General features: G+C 35.0%; 2 protein-coding genes across 10 annotated transcripts; both read left to right on the top strand.

Moving 5' to 3' along the window:
• The first annotated feature begins 1,699 nt into the window (after positions 1–1,699).
• LOC110609246 (mediator of RNA polymerase II transcription subunit 12) lies at positions 1,700–20,021 on the top strand. Of its 9 annotated transcripts, none has more exons than XR_006350011.1 (9): positions 1,717–1,855; positions 2,386–2,485; positions 2,874–3,097; positions 3,202–3,417; positions 3,512–7,009; positions 7,176–7,360; positions 7,481–7,769; positions 10,528–10,649; positions 14,004–20,021. XR_006350011.1 is itself a non-coding variant. In XM_043954153.1 (7 exons), exons 3-7 carry the CDS (start codon positions 2,891–2,893, stop codon positions 7,560–7,562), a joined length of 4,188 nt encoding a protein of 1,395 aa, XP_043810088.1. In that variant the 5' UTR covers positions 1,717–1,855; positions 2,386–2,485; positions 2,874–2,890; the 3' UTR covers positions 7,563–7,861. The 9 variants fall into 9 exon arrangements, 1 of the variants encoding a protein (XP_043810088.1); XR_006350012.1 differs by having other exon boundaries at positions 14,014–20,021; XR_006350013.1 differs by having other exon boundaries at positions 10,528–10,624.
• Positions 20,022–20,259: 238 nt separating this feature from the next.
• On the top strand, positions 20,260–22,316 carry LOC110609248 (tubulin beta-2 chain). The gene is made up of 3 exons (XM_021748698.2): positions 20,260–21,071; positions 21,161–21,430; positions 21,529–22,316. Exons 1-3 carry the CDS (start codon positions 20,678–20,680, stop codon positions 22,206–22,208), a joined length of 1,344 nt encoding a protein of 447 aa, XP_021604390.1. The 5' UTR covers positions 20,260–20,677; the 3' UTR covers positions 22,209–22,316.
• The last annotated feature ends 572 nt before the right edge of the window (positions 22,317–22,888 follow it).

Raw genomic sequence — 22,888 nt, forward strand, 5'->3', positions numbered from 1 at the left:
CTGGTCCTGAAAGCTGTCTTCGGTACGTCTTCATCCCTTATCCTTAGAATAGGTTGCACAGGTTGAGTTAGTTGATGACAGTATGTATAAAGGAAAGTTTTAATTTTTATGCATGTTGTTGATCATGTATGGGATTATACAGGTTTACAGGTTATATGTCAGGCTTGCTACGGGTCCCGGCGGCCTTAAGTCGACCCGGATCCTAGCGCCGGTAGCGGTCCGGATTTCCGGGGCGTTACAACTGACTTGTTAATAATGATAATATCCAGATATTAAATTGTAAATCTCCCAATTATAATAGAAAGCAACTTATCTATACTTATTGCATGTTGCAAGGGTTCTATGGCCCCTTAATATACAAGGAATCATAAATGATATGTCTTTTTTAGTTCATAATTTTTATTTGGCTTACTTTAATTAAGTAATTGCTTATTCTTGAGATAAATTTCTTATTATCTCTTAAGACAATTTATTCAAATGTAATTGTATATCTGAGAATATCTTTATATTATTTTTTTAGATAGTTTACTTAGATATATTAGACAATTTATTCAAATGTAATCTTATATTTCAGACTATCTTGATATTATCTTTTTAAATAGTTTACTTAGATATAACTACTTGTTTGAGACGAAATTTACATGTAATATATGAATTTCGTATATAATTGATTGTTCGAAAAGAACTCTATATTCTAATTTATTCAAATATAATTATCTACATTCCAAATTTAAATTTTAAATTTTTTATCAAATATTTCGAGAGAAAAAAAATTATATCATTTCAGGGCGGATCAGTGAATTATTGGGCCGAGCTGGATTTGAACCAACATAAACATATTGCCAACGAATTTACAGTCCATCCCCATTGCTTGCTTGGGCATCGACCCAAAAGGAATCAATTTCAGACTTATTAATAATTCATTATCAACTTCCTTTCTTAATACTTACCCTAGAGGAAGTCGAATCCCCACCGCCTCCTTGAGAAGAGAAATGTCCTGAACCACCAGACGATGGGGGCGCAGACTTATTAATAATCTACGATCAACTTCATTTCGTAATATCTATCCCTAGAGGAAGTCGGATCTCGCTTCTCCTTAAAAAGAGAGATGTCCTGAACGACTTCATCTTATAATACCTACCCCTAAAGAAAATTGAATCCCCACACCTTTCTTGAAAAGAGATGTCCTGAATCACTAGATGATGGGAGAGCACAGACTTATTAATAATCCATGATCAACTTCATTTCGTAATATCTACTTCTAGAGAAAGTCGAATCCCGCTGCCTCCTTAAAAAGAGAGATATCCTGAACGATTGAACGATGAGGGCGTGTTTGCTCGACCACCGGCATACCATGAGTATAGTATGAACAATTTTTTGAAATTATCAATTTAAGGAAATAATATTACTAGATTTGAAAAATCTTTTTATTTCATGATTCTGTAGCTTTTTCTTTTAATTTTTATATTTATAAAAATTTCATTCTAATGGCCATTATATTAAATTATTTAGAATTTTTGAGACCTAACTTTATATTTTTTTTAGACAGTTCATTTAGATATAATTACTTGTTTAAGACATTTTATATTTTCTTTCAGACGATTTATTCAGATGTAATTGCTTGTCTAGAGGAATTTTGTATTCTCTTCTTTGCCTCGGAGAGGGAGAGAGTGTGTGTGGGGGAGGGGGGGGGGGGGGGTGGGGTTAACATGCAAGAAAAGAATCACACGAGGGCCTAAACGCAGATTTTTAGCATTTCTATTCCACTGCCCTCCATCTATAAAACCCTCCACTTCACCTTTTCCTCCCTCCATAGTCCTGTTTGGACCTCTCTCTTCCTCCTCATCTCTCTCAGGTTGGTCGTTTCTTTCTGTAGCAATCTTAGAATCTTTTCTTCACTTTATATAGAATCTTTTGTTCTGCTTCTCTCTCTTGCCGATCAATGTCTTCGATTTACATATGGCCACTCACTCACACCCATAATAGCTTTTGCTGCGTTGATCTTTAAAATTTAAACACCTATCTCCTTTTTCTTTCTTCAGAAAAAGAAAAATTACTTGTAGGTTTAGCGAGTTCTGGGGTTTCAGGTATGCGATTGCACAGCGTCTTTTTTTCCCCTTCCCTGAGTTATTATTTTAAGGGATTCGTCTGGCTGCGGGGAAAGATGGATGGGGAATTGCAGTTTTTTTTGGGTTTTCTATTATATCTTTGCTCTTTAAAACCTTTCTTTTTATCTCTTTCTCTCTTCGATCAATGTATTCGATGTGCGCTCAATAAACACACACGATTTCTCACACAAACAGCAACTGCTGTGTCATCCTTGAATTTTAAACCCTAAAGCTCCTTTTTTTTTTTAAAATAAAATAATTTACATGTGTTTTGTAGGGCGAGGCAAAATTTTCCGTTACTATTTGAAGGGACTCGTTTGGATGCCCGGAAAGGCGGATGTTGAATTGGAACTTACTGTGGGTCATAGCTTAATTAGGTTATTTTACATACAGTGGATGCAGATTTTATGATGAATAGTTTAAACATGTTCATGTTCTGTGGTTGATGAGATTTAGTTGTTCATTTTTGCATTTTTAAATGTGTGTATTAATTAATCTTAACAGCCCCAGCTCGACTTTCTTACTATAAATTGCAGAGGTTCAAGTATGTATAGATACGAGTGCGGTTTTTATTCTTATATTTTTATTTTTAATATCAATTTTATTGGAACCATTACTTGATTCTTTATTTTGCAATTTATTTGTGAATATGCGGGACCTAATTGATGTTTTTGTGAGAATGCAATGTATGGGTTAGTGGACTTTTTGCAAATTTACATTATCCATATTGTTAGGTTGGACACTGATTCTCACTGTGACTTGCAGGGAGATTCTACTGAACCATGGGTTTTGATAATGAGTGCATACTGAACATTCAATCCCTGGCTGGAGAGTACTTCTGTCCTGTTTGTCGTCTGTTAGTCTATCCAAATGAAGCTTTACAGTCTCAATGCACTCACCTTTACTGTAAGCCATGCTTAACATATATTGTGAGCACTACCCGTGCTTGCCCTTATGATGGCTACTTGGTGAGAGAAGAAGATTCCAAGGTTATGTAGTCCCAACCACTATGATATGATGGTGTTGAATGTGCTTATATGATTATTTTTGCTAACTTGCTGATACAATTTTTTTGGATAACTGTTAATTGCAGCTTCTTACTGAATCAAACAAAGGTCTTGCTGAAACCATCGGCAAAATAACAGTTCATTGTCTATACCATAGGAGTGGATGCACGTGGCAGGGTCCTTTGTCTGATTGTACTTCTCATTGTTCTGGATGTGCCTTCGGTAATTCTCCTGTTGTGTGTAACAGGTGTGGAATTCAAATTGTGCATCGTCAGGTGCAGGAACATGCACAAAATTGTCCTGTGAGTCTAAGAATATAATTTCTTGAACTGGAATTTTCATTTGTGCTTGTATTCTTGGTTGGTTGGTTGGTTTAACTTGTACTTTCGATGACAGGGTGTGCAAACTCAAGCTCAATCTGATGCTGCTCAGGATGCCACAACCACAGGGACAGCTCCTGTTGGTGATCAGACAGGAAATACTGCCACTCAAGCCCAGGCTTCTCAAACCGCAGCATCCACATTGCCTGGACAAGATCCCAATCAGCAGGCCAACCAAACTGCACAGCCCCAGTCTGTCGCACAGGGTACTGTGCCCTCAGCAGAACAGTGGTATCAACAGCAACAACAATATCAACAATACTACCAGCAATACCTGGGATATGATCCTTATCAGCAATACTACCCTTATCAACAGCAAGCAGTTCCACAATACCAACAACCTCAGGTTTATATGCAGCAGCCTCAACTCCCCCAAACCCAAGTTCAACCTCAGGCGCAATTGCAAACACAACCGCAGCCATATCCACATGTTCAGCTGCCTGCTACTGCACCACCTGCGAACCAGCCACAAGTCAATCCGCAGCAACAAACTCACACTACAGCTCAGCCACAGTCTCAAACACAATCACAGATACACCCACCACCCCATGGCCAACAGCAACCTCAGTCTCAGCTGCACCCACAAACCCATCCTGTTCACCATCATCCACAGCACATACAAATGCCTCAATATCCGCAGCCCCATTCACAGGTGCAGCATCCACCGCCACAAGTTCAAGCACAGGCTCATCCTCAACTCCATCCCCAGTATCCTGTTCCTCAACCACAGGCACAAGCACAAGCACAAGCACAAGCACAAGCACAACCTCAACCTCAACCTCAACCTCAACCTCAACCTCAAGGTATGCCACAAACACATGCTCAAGCTCAACATGTACAGCCTCATCCACAGCCCTTCACTTCTCAACCAAACCTGCCAGTGAATCCTCCTTATCTGCAGCCTCAGCCACAATATTCATCTGCCAATGCAGTTACAGGCCATAACTCTTATCCGCAACCACAGCCTCAACAGCAAATGCAGCTGGGAGGTCCGCAACATCCTGCTCATTTGTATCCTCAAGGTGGGCCTCAACCACAATCACATCTTGCCCAAATGCAGAGTCAGTTTCCTCAACAACCTCCTGTGTTGCGGCCACCACAAGCTCATGGTCCAATTCAAAACCCTCAGCAACCAGGATTATTACCTTCACCTGGTCAGGTCCCTAATGTTGCTCCTGCACAACAGCCACCAGTGCATCCCCAGGTTCACCATCCTGGACTTCCTCATCAACGCCCTGTTATGCAGTCAGTTCAGCAACCAGTTCATCAGCAGTATATGCAGCAACAGCCGTCTTCTGGACAAGCACTGGGGCCAGTTCAGAATCAAGTGCCTCAGCAAGGTGCTTACATACAGCAACAACTGCAGTCTCAATTACGTCCCCTGGGGCCATTGCCATCATTCCAGCAGCCTTCTCATGCCTACCCACAGCCACATCACAATGTTTCATTACCACATGGCACGCAACCTTATCAAGGCCAAAATCTGGGAAGACCTATGGTGCCACCTCATGGAGTGCCAACTCAGCCACATCCACACTTGTCTTCCAGCATGCCGGTCAGGCCAATGCAGGTTGATGCAGGACAGTCTGGAAACACCTTGAGGACCAACAACCAAGATCAATTGTTTTCTGAACAACAGTCTGGGGCTACTACAAGACCAATGTCTGAGCGACCAGGGGATCATATTATTGAGAAAAGTTCAGAAGCTGAATCTACTCATGAAAGTGTTAAAAGGGATCCAAATGATTTGGCTGTTGCTTCTAGAGTTGGGGCTGATGCAGGTGAGGTAAAAACTGTAAAATCTGAAAGCATTTTGAAGTTAGCGGTTGATGAAAGGAAGTCCAGGGAGGAAATCCAGGATCTTGGAGGGGAGAATGGAGAGTTATCGATTAAGCAGGTGAAGAAAGAACCTAAAGAGGCCATTGATGAACAGAAAGATGTTTCTAATACTGACCACAGAAGATTTGAACATTCTGTGTTGGAGGACAACGAAATGAAGGGCAGGCCTCAGTTGAAAACTCCTCCACTGCATGAAGGTGAACACTTTGAAGACCGTGGTATGAAATCACAAAAGGACAGGAATGTGACTCCTCAACGTTCTGGAGGCTTTGCTTTGCACAGTCAGTTGCAAGGTGAGGGCTTGGTGCAGCCCTCTCATTTGGTTCCCATTTCTCATGGACCTTCTGTCCTCCAACAACGGCCTGTTGGGTCCCCATTGTTACAAGTACCTCCTCCTGGACCCCCACACCACATGCAATTACCTGGGCATCCATCTGCTCCATCTAGGCCTTTGGATTCTGGACATATGCCTCATCCTGGACAACCTTTGAATCCACTCCCTGAACATCCTCAGCAACCTCTTTACAATCAGTCTCTCAGTGCTGAAATCTCTCCTGCTGGCATTTCAGGCCTCGGTTCTACTTCAATCTTTGGGAGGGGTCCTAGTCATTATGGTACGCAAGGACATGGACACACTTTGCCAGGTGAACGAACTGCATCGTATGGCCATGAGTCTGACATGTTTCCAAATCAGAGGCCCAATTATATGGATGGCAGAAGAATAGATCCACTTGGGCAACAAGCTGGTGCATTGAGAATGAATGGTGCCCCAGGGCCAGACTCCTCGGTGCTTGGATTGCGGGATGATCGAATCAAGCCTTTGCCAGATGATCATATGAATTCATTTCCACAAGATCCATCGCGAATTGTTGATCGTGCTGAGTTTGAAAAAGATGCCAAGCATTTCCCTAGGTCTTCTCATTTGGATGCTGATTCAATTAAAGAATATGGGAATCACTTGCCCCCTTCAAGACCTCTTGATAGGCTACCTCATAGTTTTGGCATGGATTTCCCACTGAAAACCCCCGAGAAGGGACTGCATGCTATGAATTATGATTCTGGGATGAAATTGAAACCTCTTGGTGGCTCTGCCCCTTCAAGGTTTTTTCCTCCTTATCATCACGATGGTGTAATGCATCCCAATGATATGGGAGAAAGACCAATTGGTTTTCATGACAATACAGCGGGCAGACAGCCAGATGCTGCTCCAACTCCACAAGATCTTTTTGGACCAGTTCCTAGATATGGTCGTCGTTATATGGATGGTTTGGCCCCTAGAAGTCCAGGTAGGGATTACCCTGGTGTAACCTCACATGGATTTGGGGCCTTTCCTGGATTTGATGATATTGCTGGCAGGGAATCACATCGGTTTGGTGATTCATTTCATGTTAATAGGTTTCCAGTTTTTCCTGGCCATTTACACAGGGGTGAGTTTGAGGGTCCTGGTCAAGATGGATTTCCTAACCATTCTAGGAGGGGTGAACATTTAGATCCTAATAACTTGCCTGGTCATATGCGTATGGGAGAGCGTTTTGGTTTTGGTGCGTTCCCTGGTCCTGCAAGGATGGGAGAATTGCCTGGATCAGGGAATTTCTTTCATCCCCGACTTGGTGAGCCTGGATTTAGGAGCAGCTTTTCCCTCAAAGGAATTCCTGGGGATGGTGGAAACTATCCAGTTAAGTACTATGTTCCTAATTTTAATTTGTTACAATATTTGATAGTTCATGTTCTGCATAAAATCTTCATATATGAAGTGAATTTTATTGTTAATATTTTTTATTTTCTTTTTTATTCTTGTTCTTTTCCTTGAATGCTCCTCTTGTCATTCTATGTACTTGCAGGGTGACTTAGAATCTTTTGATAGTTCGAGGAGGAGGAAGGCATCTAGCATGGGATGGTGTCGCATTTGTAAATTTGACTGTGAAACAGTTGAAGGCTTAGACACACATTCACAAACGAGGGAGCATCAAAAGATGGCTATGGATATGGTTTTGACAATCAAGCAGAACGCCAAAAAGCAGAAATTGTAAGTGATCATGGGACTTATTGTTGCATTGTTATAGGCCATTTATTCAGATTTTGAGATTTGGAAGAATATTCTGTTACACTACTGTTTGCTTTTTTTTTTTTTTTTTTTTTTTTGTAGAGCCCCCAGTGATCATTCCTCACTTGATGATGCAAGCAAGTCAAGGAATGCCAGTTTTGAGGGCCGTGGAAATAAGAATTAAGTTGGGGTGTCATCTTGCAATGTGAATCACCTGAGTGGACTGCTACTCTCAGGGTTGATTTTTTTTCGCTTTGGTATAGTTTTGAACTTGGGGCGTAGGTGACTGGACCCTCCATTTGTCTGCTTTCTGGGTGGTTTTGCTAGTCCTGTCCTTTCAGGTTGTTGCCCTGTTAAAGGAGGTGGTTTTCCGACCTGAATTTCAGTGGCAGTTAAGTTTGTTGGTTTTTCATTTTGAAGTTTTTATATCGAACTGGGATATTTATTGATGATGTTAGTGTTGGCTAGCCAGGTTTTGTTTCATTGTGCATGTGGTGCTTACCTTAGTTTTTATATTGCATTTTGTTATTGATATTTTATATAGTGCCTTAATCCTTGTGATGTCATAAATTGTTAAGTTAATTGTGTTGTTATAACAACTTAACTCTATTAAACAAGCATTTGTACCAAGTATTCATGTCAACTTCAAAAGTTGTGACTTCTAGCATCGAAAGTGCACTGGTTGCTTGTTTTTAGCGCTTTTACAAAGACATTGCAACATGCATGCCATGTTTTATCTCCTTGTCTGAAGATGAGGAATTTTTTTGGTACTAAAAATTTTTAGGAATTAGATAGTTTTTTGTGTTGCACCTAATTGAACCTCCAAATATTGAAGTGTTAGACAACTTTTAATCTTTGAAAGTAGTATACAGAACGCCTTTTCACTTCTTTTCCATAGATAGTGATATATTTGTATCAAATTTGAAGGTGGTTTTGTCCAACCAAACTTCATGCTCCCTTCAATGTATTTCAAATGGAAATTTGAAGATAACTTAAGCCCTTCTTTACATGTTTGTCTTTGTTATTTTTATTAAGTTGTCTAGGAAGATTCATTCTTGGCAGTGAGAATGGAACTACAATAGAGTGCTTCATAATATCTGTTGTCAGATTTAATGACACTTGAATTTACATGTTTGATCCAATTGTTAATTTGTTTCCTTCGACAATGTTAAAGTTTCTAATTGATTTCTCATATGAGGAAAAAATAATAGAGATTTTTGATACATTTTAAGGAGAATAATGGTCTTTAATGCTTTGCAGTTGTTGCTGCCAAATGTTTTTACATGAGATTTTCCATTTTAATTCTTAATAAATTGAGGGTAGCTAATTTCACTCATTGTCCCTTATTTTAGGAGGTGGTATTAGTAATGTCCCTTAACTTTAATTTATATCATAAAACTGCATAATTTTAATTTGAGCATTATTAAAGTCCCTATCATGGGTTATCATGGGTTTATAGGTCAATTTATGTATAAATTTCACTCGTTGTCCCTAAATTTAGAGGAATGGATCACAGTCATCCCTCAACTTTAATTTGTATAATAAAAATTTTCTAAATTTCAATTCAGCTCAATTTTCTTTGAAATTTTTGTAAAAATAATCATAAAATAAAATTTAAATTATAATCATGTAATTTTGTTTAAAAATGTCTGGTTAGATTAAAATTAAAATTTTTATTTATTTATTTTCTATTCACTTGAGTTTATAACTAAAAATTTCATAGTTTGATTTTTGGATGCCATTATTTATTTCTTATTTTTTAATTTTATGGATGTTATTTGAAAATCAAAATTTATATTTATTTATTTTCTATTCATTCGAGTTTATAACCAAAAATTTTATAATTTATTTTTAGGATGTTATTATATATTTTTATTTTTTAATTTTATAGATGTGATTTTAATGTTAAAAAAAATCTAATTTTACTTTATTTTAATTACATTTATATAGGTTGATATTATATAGATAGACACTAATGTAGATTTTTATTAACCATATTATGTTACATAAATAAAAAAGAAAAAAAGAAAATCAACCATTAAGTAGTATTTATATGTAATTAAAATAAAATAAAATTGAATTTTTATATTAAAATAATATGTATACAATTAAAAGATACAAAAATATATAATACCATCATAAAAATAAATAAATATAAATTTTAATTTTAATCTAACTATAATATTTTGAAAAAAAAAATTACATTAATTATAATCTATAATGAATATTTTTATAAAAATCTAAATAAAGAAGTTAAATAGAAATTTGAAAATTTTTGTTATGCAAATTAAATGTGAGGTACTATTGTGATAAATTTTTTCAAGTTTAGGAATAGTGATGGAAATCTAGACATCAGTTGATCTGTAAACCGGTAGCAGGTCATAAGGACTTTAATGATACTGAAATTAAAGTATAGGGAGTTTTATAATACAAATTAAAGTTAAGTGATATTAGTGATACAAGATCTAAGTTAGGGATGATGAGTGATATTAACCCAATTGAGGGGCTTAATGATGGCTTTGTACTTATAAATTAATAGGAATTTGATTTGAGGTTTAGGGTTTATAGGCAGATGCTAGATAAGATTATATTAGATAGCTTCTATTATTTGAGGAGATGTATATGCCAGTTCTGCAAACTGATGAGAGAATTTGAAGTAGATATCATTGACAGGCTTTTGAAGCATATGTGATATTTCTCATTCATGTTATGCCTGCTCTAAAGAGTTATGCTTTTGGCTGCATTTTGAAAGTTGTAGCTGTTGAAAGTTGAGCTTTAAGGTCCAGTTTCTAGGTTGGATGTTGTAGAAGGCTATAAAAAATATCAGGTGGCTAGCACTGACTTTCTGTGCTAGTTGCGTATCAGCTACCAACTCTTGAACATCTGATGTAGTTCATAAGTCGAGTAGAGGAATAAAATTGGTTGTCTATGCTATCGGAATTTTCCATACGTCCATGACTCCTGGAAATTCTTATCTGGTCTCTTGTTATATTGATTTTCCGTAGCATCATTGCTAAAGCTATAATTCTGTTGATTTTTTCATAATATATTAATATGAGGTATTAGATAGTGCTGTTAGTTCTCATTAAATCTGTTAGTGTTGATTTCTTCTTTTTTTCCCCATTTTTGGTGAAATTTTTTCATAATAGATTTTTTCAATTCGACCTGTCTTTTTACGACGAAGCAGACAACAAAAAGACTGAAAGTTCAGCGGAAAGGTTTACACGGTCATCTTTTTTAGATATGGTAATGTTGAGTTCAATATGCAGATGTAAGTAGTGATTTTTTTGATCATTGCCATTGATGTTCTTGAATTTTGCTTTGTCATTGTTGGAATTTTTTTGAATATGTTGCTGCTTTTGTGATCCAAGTATTCTATAGCTGAAATTATACTGCGATGGCCTTTTGTGATTGCTGGAAACTTTGAGAGGCTTAGAGCACTTGAAACATTCCTTTTAGAAAAGTTCCAACTTGCCAATTTGTACATAACAAATATTTGTTTAGCATACTTTTGCTCTTCTTCTCATCTCTTAATTAGCAATTAGAGTTCTTAGGATGTTTTTATTTCAGATTAATTTTGCAATGTTTTAACTGCCTTATCATTTGAGAAATACAAATAATTTGCCAAACATGAAGCGAGGCACTAGATTACTAGTCTAATGAAATTACTGAAGGGGAGGTCTACGTTATAACATTTGGTTCAAATGTAAGTGTTATTCTGCTAAAAAACATTGTTGAGTTAAACATGAACAATTAACTTGCATACAACTTCAGGGCCTTTAGGTTTTTATGTGCCTGTAATTTTTTATTTTTCCAGTTGGATACTCGAGAATAGGAAGAATTAGTTCCTCCAGATAAAGCTTTAACCATTGAGCACTAGATTGTGGTTGTGGGTATTGTGAAAGAGAGTATGGGCATTGTGTTATTATGGGGCCTAATTTTTGAGATTCATCAGATATCCCTACAAATTTGGTTCGGCTGACATCAAACAAAGATCATCGTAGCCTGCAAGAAAAGATATTTAGTCAATTAGGATTATGGTTTTGTAGGACAATTGGGATCTGCTGTCTCCACTGTGTTACATGAAGAAATATAAACTCATTTAGTAAAAATTGGTTGGCTACTAGTTAGAAGAAAAGTTTTCAATGATAAATCATTAGAGCCTTACAAATGACCGTAAACTTTCTGAAGCTACTTTCATTTTCTATTCCAGTGCTCAGATGACTTCCTGACAATTTCAGGCACAAATGTAATATTGCGTCTAAAAGAATCAAGTCCATCTGAATCCTTTAAGAGCTGTCTGATAATGACTGCTACTCTATAGTTGGTTTAAATTGATATAGTGAGATATGTAATCATGATTTTTCAATATGTAAACCTGAAAATAGGCAATACAGGATCCTGTGAAGCCCATTTAGATAGGTATACTCAAACGTGCACAATATATAAACATAAACGTTGGAAAACATTTCATATACAAGGACATCAAATGTTGTATTCCAAAATATTCTTTTCTGTGAAATTGAATTGGCTGTCAAAATCAGTAATTGCAATAATATTTGGGTTACTGAATGGGATGCTTGTATAATGTTAACTGAATTTTTGATCGGATCTTAATGCTTTTTTATTATTTAGTGGAATTTGAGTCCTATTAACCATAACTGATGCAACAATTATAATTTTTAATTCTGATGCATGCTGTTTTTTAATGTATACCATCATGCACATTGGAAATTATTACTTCAATTGTCAATAAAATAATTTTACATTTTTCTTAAAGAACTTTAACTAATAAAATGTAGAAGTTGGACATAAAGTATATTTTAAGAAGGTGAAAATCTATTGAGAAATGTAGAGTTTACATTGTTATAAAGGTGTAAAAAAAAGACCATGTATATGCATATATGGTAAATTTATTGATGTCCATAAAAAATTATGCTCTAATTATACTCAAATATATTTTCCACTTAATAATATTAATAATGATTTTATTGTTTTAATTAAATCTTAATGTATGATTTTTTTTTTTTATAAAAGATGGGTGGAAAGTTAATAGAATTATTTGTTTTCTAACTAAAATAACTAGTAATTCTTAATATGTGTGAAAAAGTAAGGTGGGTAAAAATTATGAAATGGAGGAATAATTTATTGTAATAGTTATATTTTATTCTTTATAATAATGATATTAATTACATTATTAGTTTTAAATAAAATATAATATAAACAGTGATAATACCTATGCATAAATAATTATAAATAATCAACTAGTATTTGAAAGGAAAATTTACTATTCAGTCTCTATATTATAAAGAAATCATTAGTTGGTTCCTTAATTTTGAAAAATATATTAAAACGTCATTTGATATCTTAAAAAGTTTATAAATTAGTCTTTCGATTAGTTTTAGTTGTTAAATATTGCAAAAAAAGTCTAAAATACCCTCAATATGGAGAGATCATAGTTATTGGATTCTCTCAACCTTCCTTCGAACAGCATTCTGAGTACTTAGTGCTGAAATGCGATACTTTTGGTCCCAAGTCATTGGGAGACACGATTTGAGTCAATAAAATAGAGGTTCCAACAAGAAATAAAAAGATGAAGGGCTATAAAAAAGGAAAAGTAAAATGAATAAAATACATTTTTTAAAAATACTTTAAGTGAGACAAGACACATAGTAGATTTAAATGTTAGTGGAATAGGTAGCAATGTTAATTTGGGAGTGTAAATTACTATTTTGTTAGTTAAATTTTAAAATATTTTCAGAAACTATAAATGTTATCAACTATTTAATTATGTAAACATTATATTATATTGCATTAACGAAATTTACATAACCTAAATTAAATTGCTTCACTAACTAAAAATACTACTAGCTGAATTAATGTGTACATATTAAGCCTATCCCCTACATATCCTATATTTCTTTATTGTCGGAATGGTACCATAACTTGAAAGTACCACGATTTAGGTAACCACGGGAGGGGCTAATTAATAAATTTTTTAATTAACTGAGTACTAATTTATGTGTTTTTCAAACCATAAGGACTAAATAGTAAAATACTTAATAGCTAAAATTAATGTTACTAACTAATTAGTAGACTTTTTAAAATATAAGGGACGCTTTAATGTATTTTTTAAAATTGAGTGATCAACTAATAATTTTTCTCATAATATAGGGGCTAAATAATAATTTTTCCTATTTGAAATAAATAGAAATGACAAATTTTGGAAAATAAAAGAAAGGAGCATCACTTTTACAGGAATGATATGCAGTGAACATCACTTGGACTAGGATGAAACTTAAGGTGCTTCAAACCTAAGGACCAACTACATTACTATGAGGTGAACTAACCGAACTTCTACTCTTATAGCCTAACAAAACCCATATATATTGTTGGCACAGCTTGACTTGATGTAAACCTACACAAGTAGCAAATGCATGCTGGATATATTCGTAGAGGTTCTACTTTAAAAAACATCGAGTAGTTCAGCACAAGAGAATGGTTATTGCTTGCTTTTAAAATGGACTTTTGGTTGCAGTTTGCTATTATGATTGTTAATGTTTCTTATGCTTCATCATCTTCTTTGTCATCTATACATATTGCAAAACTGGGGCTTTACTTGAAGCTATGGCCAGCCTATTTGAACGGTGGATGCAAATTCTGGACTTCAAACCCTGCTTGTTCATTATGTTGTCCAGGTTTGTTGTTTTTATTCCTGAACATTCTCTGTTGGAATCATCTGTTGAGACAGCGACTCTCCTGTCTGGATATTGTTTTATGTTTTTTTTCCCTCAGAGGTATACGGGTGCAGTTTTGTTAGTTTTAGTTGTCATGTGGCTTTGGAAAATATCCTCTAGGACTCACCCTATTACTTCAAATTTTACTCTAATTAATCCCTAAAATTATTCTATAGTGATTAGGAAGACAAGCAACTACTCAACTTTTTGTCGCACTCCTCCTTAAAGCTGGAATCTCATCAATTCTAACACTTTCCTTTCCTGAGATTTTTATTTAAGCCACCCCTTCCAGCACATAATCTCCAACTTCAAGAACACCTTCAAAGAGGCACTAAACCAGAAAGCAACTCGATTGATTGCACAAATGTGAGGTTATTTACAATACTTCACTTCCAGAACACCTTCACTAAGGCAAACGGGAGGTCACAAAATCACCAATAACGCCTGTCCCAAGTTGAAACACACGATAATAACAAGAGTACCACTAAACTATAGAAGTCAGTCAAACAAGGGCTGTTTCACTATACACCTTGAAAATGACTTCAAACATTATTAGAGGCGGTGATTCCAGAAAAGTTGGAGATGATGAAGTCAACCCACACTGAAGGGTGGGACTGCAACCAAAGCATAGAACTAGCGTGGAGGCTTATGTGCTGGTCTTCCAATGACCTATTTTGGAGGGAGGGTTACCGTTAGCTAGGCTTTCTCATAGAAGAGGCATTGGGACAAAAAAATCACTCTAAAAAAGTGACTTATGACAGTAGGCATTTCAGCATATAGAGCGTTCAACCAATGATTAAAACCAAGCACAAAAAAGAGACTCGAATAAGTAGCAACTGAAGCATTCTACAATTGAAACAAAGAACTGGAAATGGGGGAAGAAATTGTTAAAGTGAGGATAAAAATTGGTAGAAAATAATGTGAGGTTATTTATATTGTTCAGCTCGAGAGCCTTTATCTATGGACACACAACCTCAAAGGGTATCTTCTTTTTTATAAAAGAAAATGTTATATACGCATAATACAAAAAGTTCCCTATTTATAATGGATGACTAACTACATGATACTAAATTAAGGGATTCTCTTACTAACTAGGAATATTATCAATTCTCCCTAACATAAAGTTATAAATATAAATGATTCAATCTATTTAGGAATGCAAATTCTATACTAAACAGGAACAAATTTCCGTAACACTGTAATTTCAAAACTCCTCAATGAGATTTTGTGTAAAGCCAGAAAACTTCCTTGCAATAGCTTGCAACTATTTAAAAGCATTTGTACAAAGGCACTCACCCAAAGCACTGCAAAACAACTTCAGAAAACTACCTTCTCAAGAAGCGATGAGAAAACATCAACACAAAGTCCTTTCCAAAGACATTGCTTGCAAGGCAACATCAATGCAAAGTTTCTATGCAAATGCAATATTGGCAAGGAAACATCAACTCAAAGTAGCTCACCAAAAGCAATGCCGACAAGAAAATAACAATGCAAAACAACTATAACATTGCATAAAATGCACCAATCAATCAAACAAACAAACTTAGATGTGAACAATGCATGTGAAATGTGCCTGCGATAGTACCAATAAGCAATATACATGTACATACTAATGAACATTACTAGTGAGCAGTGCCTGAAGCCCTAAGGAATCTAAGACTCTAACACCATGTTAAAACAAGAAGAACAAAGGAGAAAGAAGAAAATAACATGAGAATACTTGCGTGATTTGGTTACAATAGCCTTCATTTGTGGATATAAAAATTAAAACCTCAAAAAGCTGCATCTTTATTTTAATTATGTTCTATATTCAAATATATAAGCTTTCCTTTTTATAATTGAAGACCCAAAGCATGATATCTTAATTTAAGAGATTCTCCAACAAAAATGAAACTAGAAATGTGAAAATAAATTATACTATCTATTTAGGAAAGCATGTTCTATGCTAAATAGGAATAACTTTTTATGGCACCCCTTAATTGGAGCATGGAATCTTGTAATTTCCTACATAAATAAAAAAAATAAAAAAAAAACAAATTTTCTAGCACCAATTTTAACCTATCTGTGCTACCATATTAAGATTAAGAATTATATGTAGGAGAAAGAAAATGGGGGGAAGAAAAAGGAAAAGGACTAAAATATGGCTACATTTTAATTTTTCAATTCTATATTCTATAGAAAGGTAAGATATCTATATGCAAACATCCCCTAAAAACTCATCCTGAGTAATCCTTTATTATGTTTTCATAATTATGCTCTCTGAGTAGGAATGCAAATATATATTTAGTCAACTTCCAATGCACTCTCCCTCGAGTAGGAATCTTATCAATTCGAACAGAATTCAGAACTGCAGAGGAGAAGAACTACATTATATATAATAGTTAGTATTTGTATTTTTTGGTTCAAATCAAGGACATGTTGGGAAATATTTCATTTCGTAGTCCCCTGGTTATTGGTGCAAGTGGTTTATGTTTTTGGTTGAAATCTTACTTGTCAATGAAGATGATTTGATATTTTTCTAGGTAAGGATAATACTATTACGAGGAAAGTAGTCATGCTCCCTCTATAAGGGATGAGTGTATATGAATCGGTAATGAACAGTGATTATTTGTTTATTGGTTTTCATTATACACATGGATGTAATCTGCAAATTAGCTGCATTAAGCATATGACATATAAAAAACTGGAATAATGTGGTTGATAACCTGAGAATAGAGAATGTCTTTCAACTAAGAATTGTTCGCCTCATGTTCAAGAAGATGCATGAGGAGAATAACATGCACACATAAATCTTCTCTTCAAACTCTTGTGAATAGGCTTTGTTGGGTCCATGTTGTGTTTGTGTGCCTATAATTATCTTTTGGTCACCTAAGCAACAGTTCCATATGCAGTACAATTTAGGATAAATTATTAGAACTCCCCATGAAATTGTAAGTAGTGTACTCTTTTTGCTGCAGTTTCTGAATCAAGTACTTCAGTTCATAATGAAGGATAATGGATTATAGGATTAGACATTGTATTTTAGTGTATTATGGTTTACAATAAACCACATGAAATTTTAAATGTAAAACACTTTATAATCTCAAAAAGAGCTGAGCTATTTTATACTAAATTAGACTAAAAATTTTAAAAATTTAATTGTACTTTTTTTTATCTAAATAACTGTATTATACAAGACAAATAAAAAATTTTATCATGCTAATAGGGATTAGATTGTCAAATTTGAAACAATATGTCAAAATGTACATTATTGAAAACCCTAGATAGGGGTTTTCTCGGTATTTTACCCTATAATATATATATATTTTTTCCCATGTTTTCTATTCCTTCTAAGGTAGTTTTGAGATGTTTTGGATTTTTTGGTGGTTAATTTTTTGCATCTATTTCAAAATAACAATTTATTATGTTCTGAATGCAAAATTAGTTTTATTTTTGTGAAATATATTATATATTAGGAACTTCAATTTCAATTTTATCCGACTCTATCAATGTATATAATAAATTCTTAATGTTTTCTGTGGTGGTTCTGGCCTGTTAGATAAAAAAAGTGGAGGGAAAAAACAATTATCGCGGAAGGTTTTATTTTTATTATGTATTTATAAGAAAATAATTAAAATAGTATTTATTTTTTTATTATACAAGAAAGTTTTGCATAATTTGGTAGTCAGTACACTAGCCTTATTATTATACAGAAAATTGAGTAAGCTTAATGCAGTAGTCTTTCTCATATTTATTAATACAATAGTTTTGTAATATTCTAAATAATATTATTTAGTTATTTTAATTTTAAGTAATAACTCTGTAAATAATATATAGTTCAAATAATAATTGATATTAGACGCAGATAGTTAGATTCTAAACATTCACTACCAATATTTCAAAATATTTAGAGATTCAGATAATTGACGTTCACATCCTACTTTTGATGATGCTATATAAAAATTATTCAGAAAATGCAAACCACTTGGTATTGTGGCCCTGCTGTTATGCTGTGAATTTTTCACTTGAAATTCAATGGACTATATTATTATATACATTATTAAATTGCAAACAAAGATATAACAAAATTATATGTTTATTACCAAACTATATCAATATTTGAATAATGACTGAATTTTAAAATTGGGTTAATTTTATGTTCTTTATTTTTAACTTTTCCTCATTTGATAATGTTTAATTTGCAGGTCATTTTGCTTGATTAAATTCTCGAGTAAATTCAAAACAGTAGTTCAATTAGTCATCATAATGTTTATATTATATTATTATCATAATTTGTATTTTAAATAATGATTTTACAATAAAAAATATTAAAATTATAAACAATATAATTAAGAAATCTTACAATTTTTATTATAAAATGTATATTATAATAATAATAATAATAATGAAATGTAAAAAATAAAAAAATAAAAACAAACCTAACAGCGTCAGATGGGCTTGATTGATGGCTGGCAAAAATAGATTTCCCTTACGCAGGAGTAACTAACGGCAGGGTCTTCCGCAGGTGGGGTATTATTTTGCCACCTGGCATAAAACACCCTACTTTCACAAAAACTTTTCAAATCCCAACCCCAATAACAATTTTTTTCTCCACTTTTTTTGTATAAAAAACCCGTTTGGGCTTTTTTTGGCCTAGCAATAAAAGGTTCAAACGTTTGTGCAAGTTCTCCCACGTCTAAAACTCTCCACTCCCTTTTCCCCTTGAATAATCTTCAGCAACAATTTAACTTTTTGTTTTCCGTTTTAAGTGGATCTGTCTGGTCTTATCTAGTTTTGGTTGAACCAATGGCTGTGTGAAAGATGGCCATGTTGTAGAAATCTCAGTAGATGCAAAGAACCAATAGACCATTTTGTGCCGTAAACAGGCTCACAGAAATTTGAAAATAATCCACTGACAATGGAAAAAAGTTGCTATTATTTTCTCTAAACAGGCTAAAATATGACAAGATTAAAAGGGTGGGAGTGGGAGAGAATTTGAATTTTCTTTATTTATCCTGTAAAGTGAGGTACATATGCTCTTTTGTGATATCTTGTAGGCAGAATTGTGTTATGGATATGCCACTGGCAACTCTTTTATCATTTTTTAAGGTCATTTTAAAAAGTTTACCTTTTCGATGCATCATGGCCTGGCATATATCTGCTCGTTTGAGCTCTGATTATTTGATTATAGTTAAAAATAATTATGACAAGATTTAGGCATTTGAATGAATGATTATTTAGTGTGCTTGTAGAATCTGTTGAAGTTGCATATGCCTCATCCTCATCCTCTTGGGTGCTTTTTCTTAGTAAACAATATTTGTTAGGGACGAAAACCTTGTAGTCTTTGAAAGTGTCTTGCTTACTTTTATTGTAAAACTAAAGCATGGGAACGTGTAGATGCAATCGTATGTGGAAGAATTAGAACTTGAACTCACTCAAAAACAAAAATAAAAAGAAAGAGAAAGAGGATTTTTGTAGAAGCGCGCAAATAAAAGAACTTCCGTAATCGGATTAGTTTTGTTAAGAAAATATCTTTGTTCTAGTAGCTCTTATTGCATTTGAACTTTTATTGCTTTTGAAGTGTTCCGAAAGAAACAGCAAAGCATCTTCTACTGATGTTGCTCAATCTTCCGCTGTTCTTGAGGAAGGTGAATCAATTACTTGATATATCTTTGAATCTGGTTTTCTTCTTATATTCCAAGTATCAAATTCCCCGAAAAAGGTTCTCTCTTATTCCTATTCAAGTCCAGTTTCAACATTGATTTGATTGTCCTGTGAAGTGAAGAGTGGTGTGGGTCTTTTCCTCTACAACGACAGCGGGCATAGTTGTGGTCTTCCCTGTAGTTCGAATTGGCTGTGATGCATTCCAATTATGCGACAGTTGGAATGTTGAGGTGGCTATGAATCGAATTGAAGGTTCTATCGAGGTTTGCAATGCTTAGATGGTTCTTATGGTTTTCATTTCAAATAATAATTTTATGTATGTTAGCTCCGAAAGGTCCTATTTGTTTTTGTTAAGCATCTATAATAATAATAATAATAATAATATACTCCCTCCGTTTATTACAGTTTTATTTTATTTAGCGATTAATAAGATTTGGAAAATATAGAGCCTAAGTTTAATAATAATAATTTTTTTTTTTTAAATAGAAAATATTTAAAATATAATTTCGGACAGGTAGACGTGTCAGTAATGAGTCAGGCTGTCATGGGAAATAGTGTATAACGACGCCGTGCTCAATTCTCAAACAGTCAAAAGTACTGGAAAACAACCGGCTGCTTGGTTGCTTCCAGCTGTATCACAGAATTTGAATTTTAAAAATTTTTAACACCTTTACTTTTTAACCGTTGCGATTTGCCCCTTACATTCAAATTATAATTATAATATATTAAATAGGAAAAAACAAAACACAAATTATTATGATATATTATGGGGGTTTGTTTATTTAACAACTCTATAAAACTTCCCTTCCGCTTCTCTCGTCCCTCCTCCCCCATTTCATTTCAACCCTATCGCTTTCTCACTCTCTATTACTCTCGCTAAAATTCAAAGCTCTCCCCTTTATCAACTATCCCAGCAAAAATGCGTGAGATCCTTCACGTCCAAGGGGGCCAATGCGGCAACCAAATCGGAGCCAAGTTCTGGGAAGTTGTCTGCGCGGAGCACGGCATAGACTCCACTGGTCGCTACCAAGGCGACTCAGATCTTCAACTTGAGAGAATCAACGTCTACTACAATGAGGCTAGTTGCGGCCGTTTTGTCCCTCGTGCTGTTCTCATGGATTTGGAACCTGGTACCATGGACAGCATCAGATCTGGGACTTATGGTCAGATTTTCAGGCCTGATAACTTTGTCTTCGGCCAGTCTGGTGCTGGTAATAACTGGGCGAAAGGCCATTACACTGAAGGTGCCGAGCTTATTGATTCTGTTCTTGATGTGGTTCGAAAGGAGGCTGAGAACTGTGATTGCTTGCAAGGTACGACTCCTATGGCTTAGTGATTTTCTGTCATCAGTTTGTGATTTGATGGCTTTATAATGGTTTTTTTTTTGTTTGATTATGAACAGGGTTCCAGGTGTGCCATTCTCTGGGAGGTGGTACTGGATCTGGAATGGGAACGCTCTTGATTTCCAAGATTAGGGAAGAGTACCCAGATAGGATGATGATGACTTTCTCCGTATTCCCATCTCCAAAGGTCTCTGACACAGTTGTGGAGCCTTACAATGCCACTTTATCTGTCCATCAGCTTGTGGAAAATGCAGATGAGTGCATGGTTCTTGACAATGAGGCCTTGTATGACATTTGCTTCCGGACACTGAAGCTCACCACTCCCAGCTGTAAGCTCATCTCTAACTTTTTTTGGGGGTTCTTTTTGGGCAATTGTTTCCTCTTTCAAGTTTCCAAATCTCATCATACTTTTGATTGTTTTGGGCAGTCGGTGACTTGAATCACCTGATCTCTGCAACCATGTCTGGAGTCACATGCTGCTTGAGGTTCCCTGGACAGTTGAACTCAGATCTGAGAAAGCTTGCGGTGAACCTCATTCCATTCCCTCGTCTTCACTTCTTCATGGTGGGTTTTTCCCCTCTTACATCGCGTGGGTCACAGCAGTACCGGGCTCTAACTGTTCCTGAGCTCACTCAGCAAATGTGGGATGCAAAGAACATGATGTGCGCAGCTGACCCAAGACATGGTCGATATCTGACGGCCTCAGCCATGTTCCGGGGCAAGATGAGTACAAAGGAAGTTGATGAGCAGATGCTGAATGTGCAGAACAAGAACTCTTCCTACTTTGTGGAGTGGATTCCGAACAATGTGAAATCAACTGTTTGTGATATTCCACCGACAGGACTTAAGATGGCAGCCACATTTATTGGGAATTCGACATCCATACAGGAGATGTTTAGGCGTGTGAGTGAGCAATTCACAGCCATGTTCCGGAGGAAGGCTTTCTTGCATTGGTACACAGGGGAAGGAATGGATGAGATGGAGTTCACAGAAGCTGAGAGCAACATGAATGATTTGGTTTCAGAGTATCAGCAATACCAAGATGCAACAGCGGATGAAGAAGGGTATGAGGATGAGGAGGCAGAGTACCCGGAAGAATACGAGTAGATCCCTTTGGACCTCAACTTCCTGTTGGTGGTTGGTTTTTACTAGGGTTTTAAGATGTAATTTCCTCTTCATATTCAGTAGTAAAATTTGCTTGTTATTCAGTCTTGAGAACTGCTTGTGATTTTCCAAATTCTTGCACTGCCAATTTTCAGACATTTCAGGACTCAAAACTTAATGATGGAAGAAACTGCTTTCCAAAACTAATCTATTATTGGAGTAGCGTCATCTTATCAATCCATCCCTCTCCCGCTCCCAAACCTCACCACGAATCAGAGCTTGTAATTGGCGGTCATGAAATTCTTTATTTCCTAGATTAAATGATTCTCCTTTTAAGATTTAATGGATTCAAGACCACATATTATAAAGAAGATTTGTTGTAATTGTTTGCAACCCTCTTCTTTTCCTTGTACTTTTTTGTTTTTTTTCACTATTGCGTAAGGGATAAAAAAAAAAAGTAGAGTGTGTAAAGAGAGTGATTGAGAAAGAGATTTTAAAAACAAAAAAACAAAGTGTGATAGCGTTGGGAGAAAGAAAGTGCCCTTATTTTAATGTATTTTTTGGATTGAGAGAAATTTATTTTTGTTATTTTTCTGTATTCTATTATTTAGATATCAAATAAAAGAGAGTAAATTAGAGAAATAAGGAGAAAAATGATAAAAATAGAACTAATAGTATTATTT

This window comes from Manihot esculenta, chromosome 2 (genome assembly GCF_001659605.2).
Source record: "Manihot esculenta cultivar AM560-2 chromosome 2, M.esculenta_v8, whole genome shotgun sequence".
Lineage (NCBI taxonomy): Eukaryota > Viridiplantae > Streptophyta > Magnoliopsida > Malpighiales > Euphorbiaceae > Manihot > Manihot esculenta.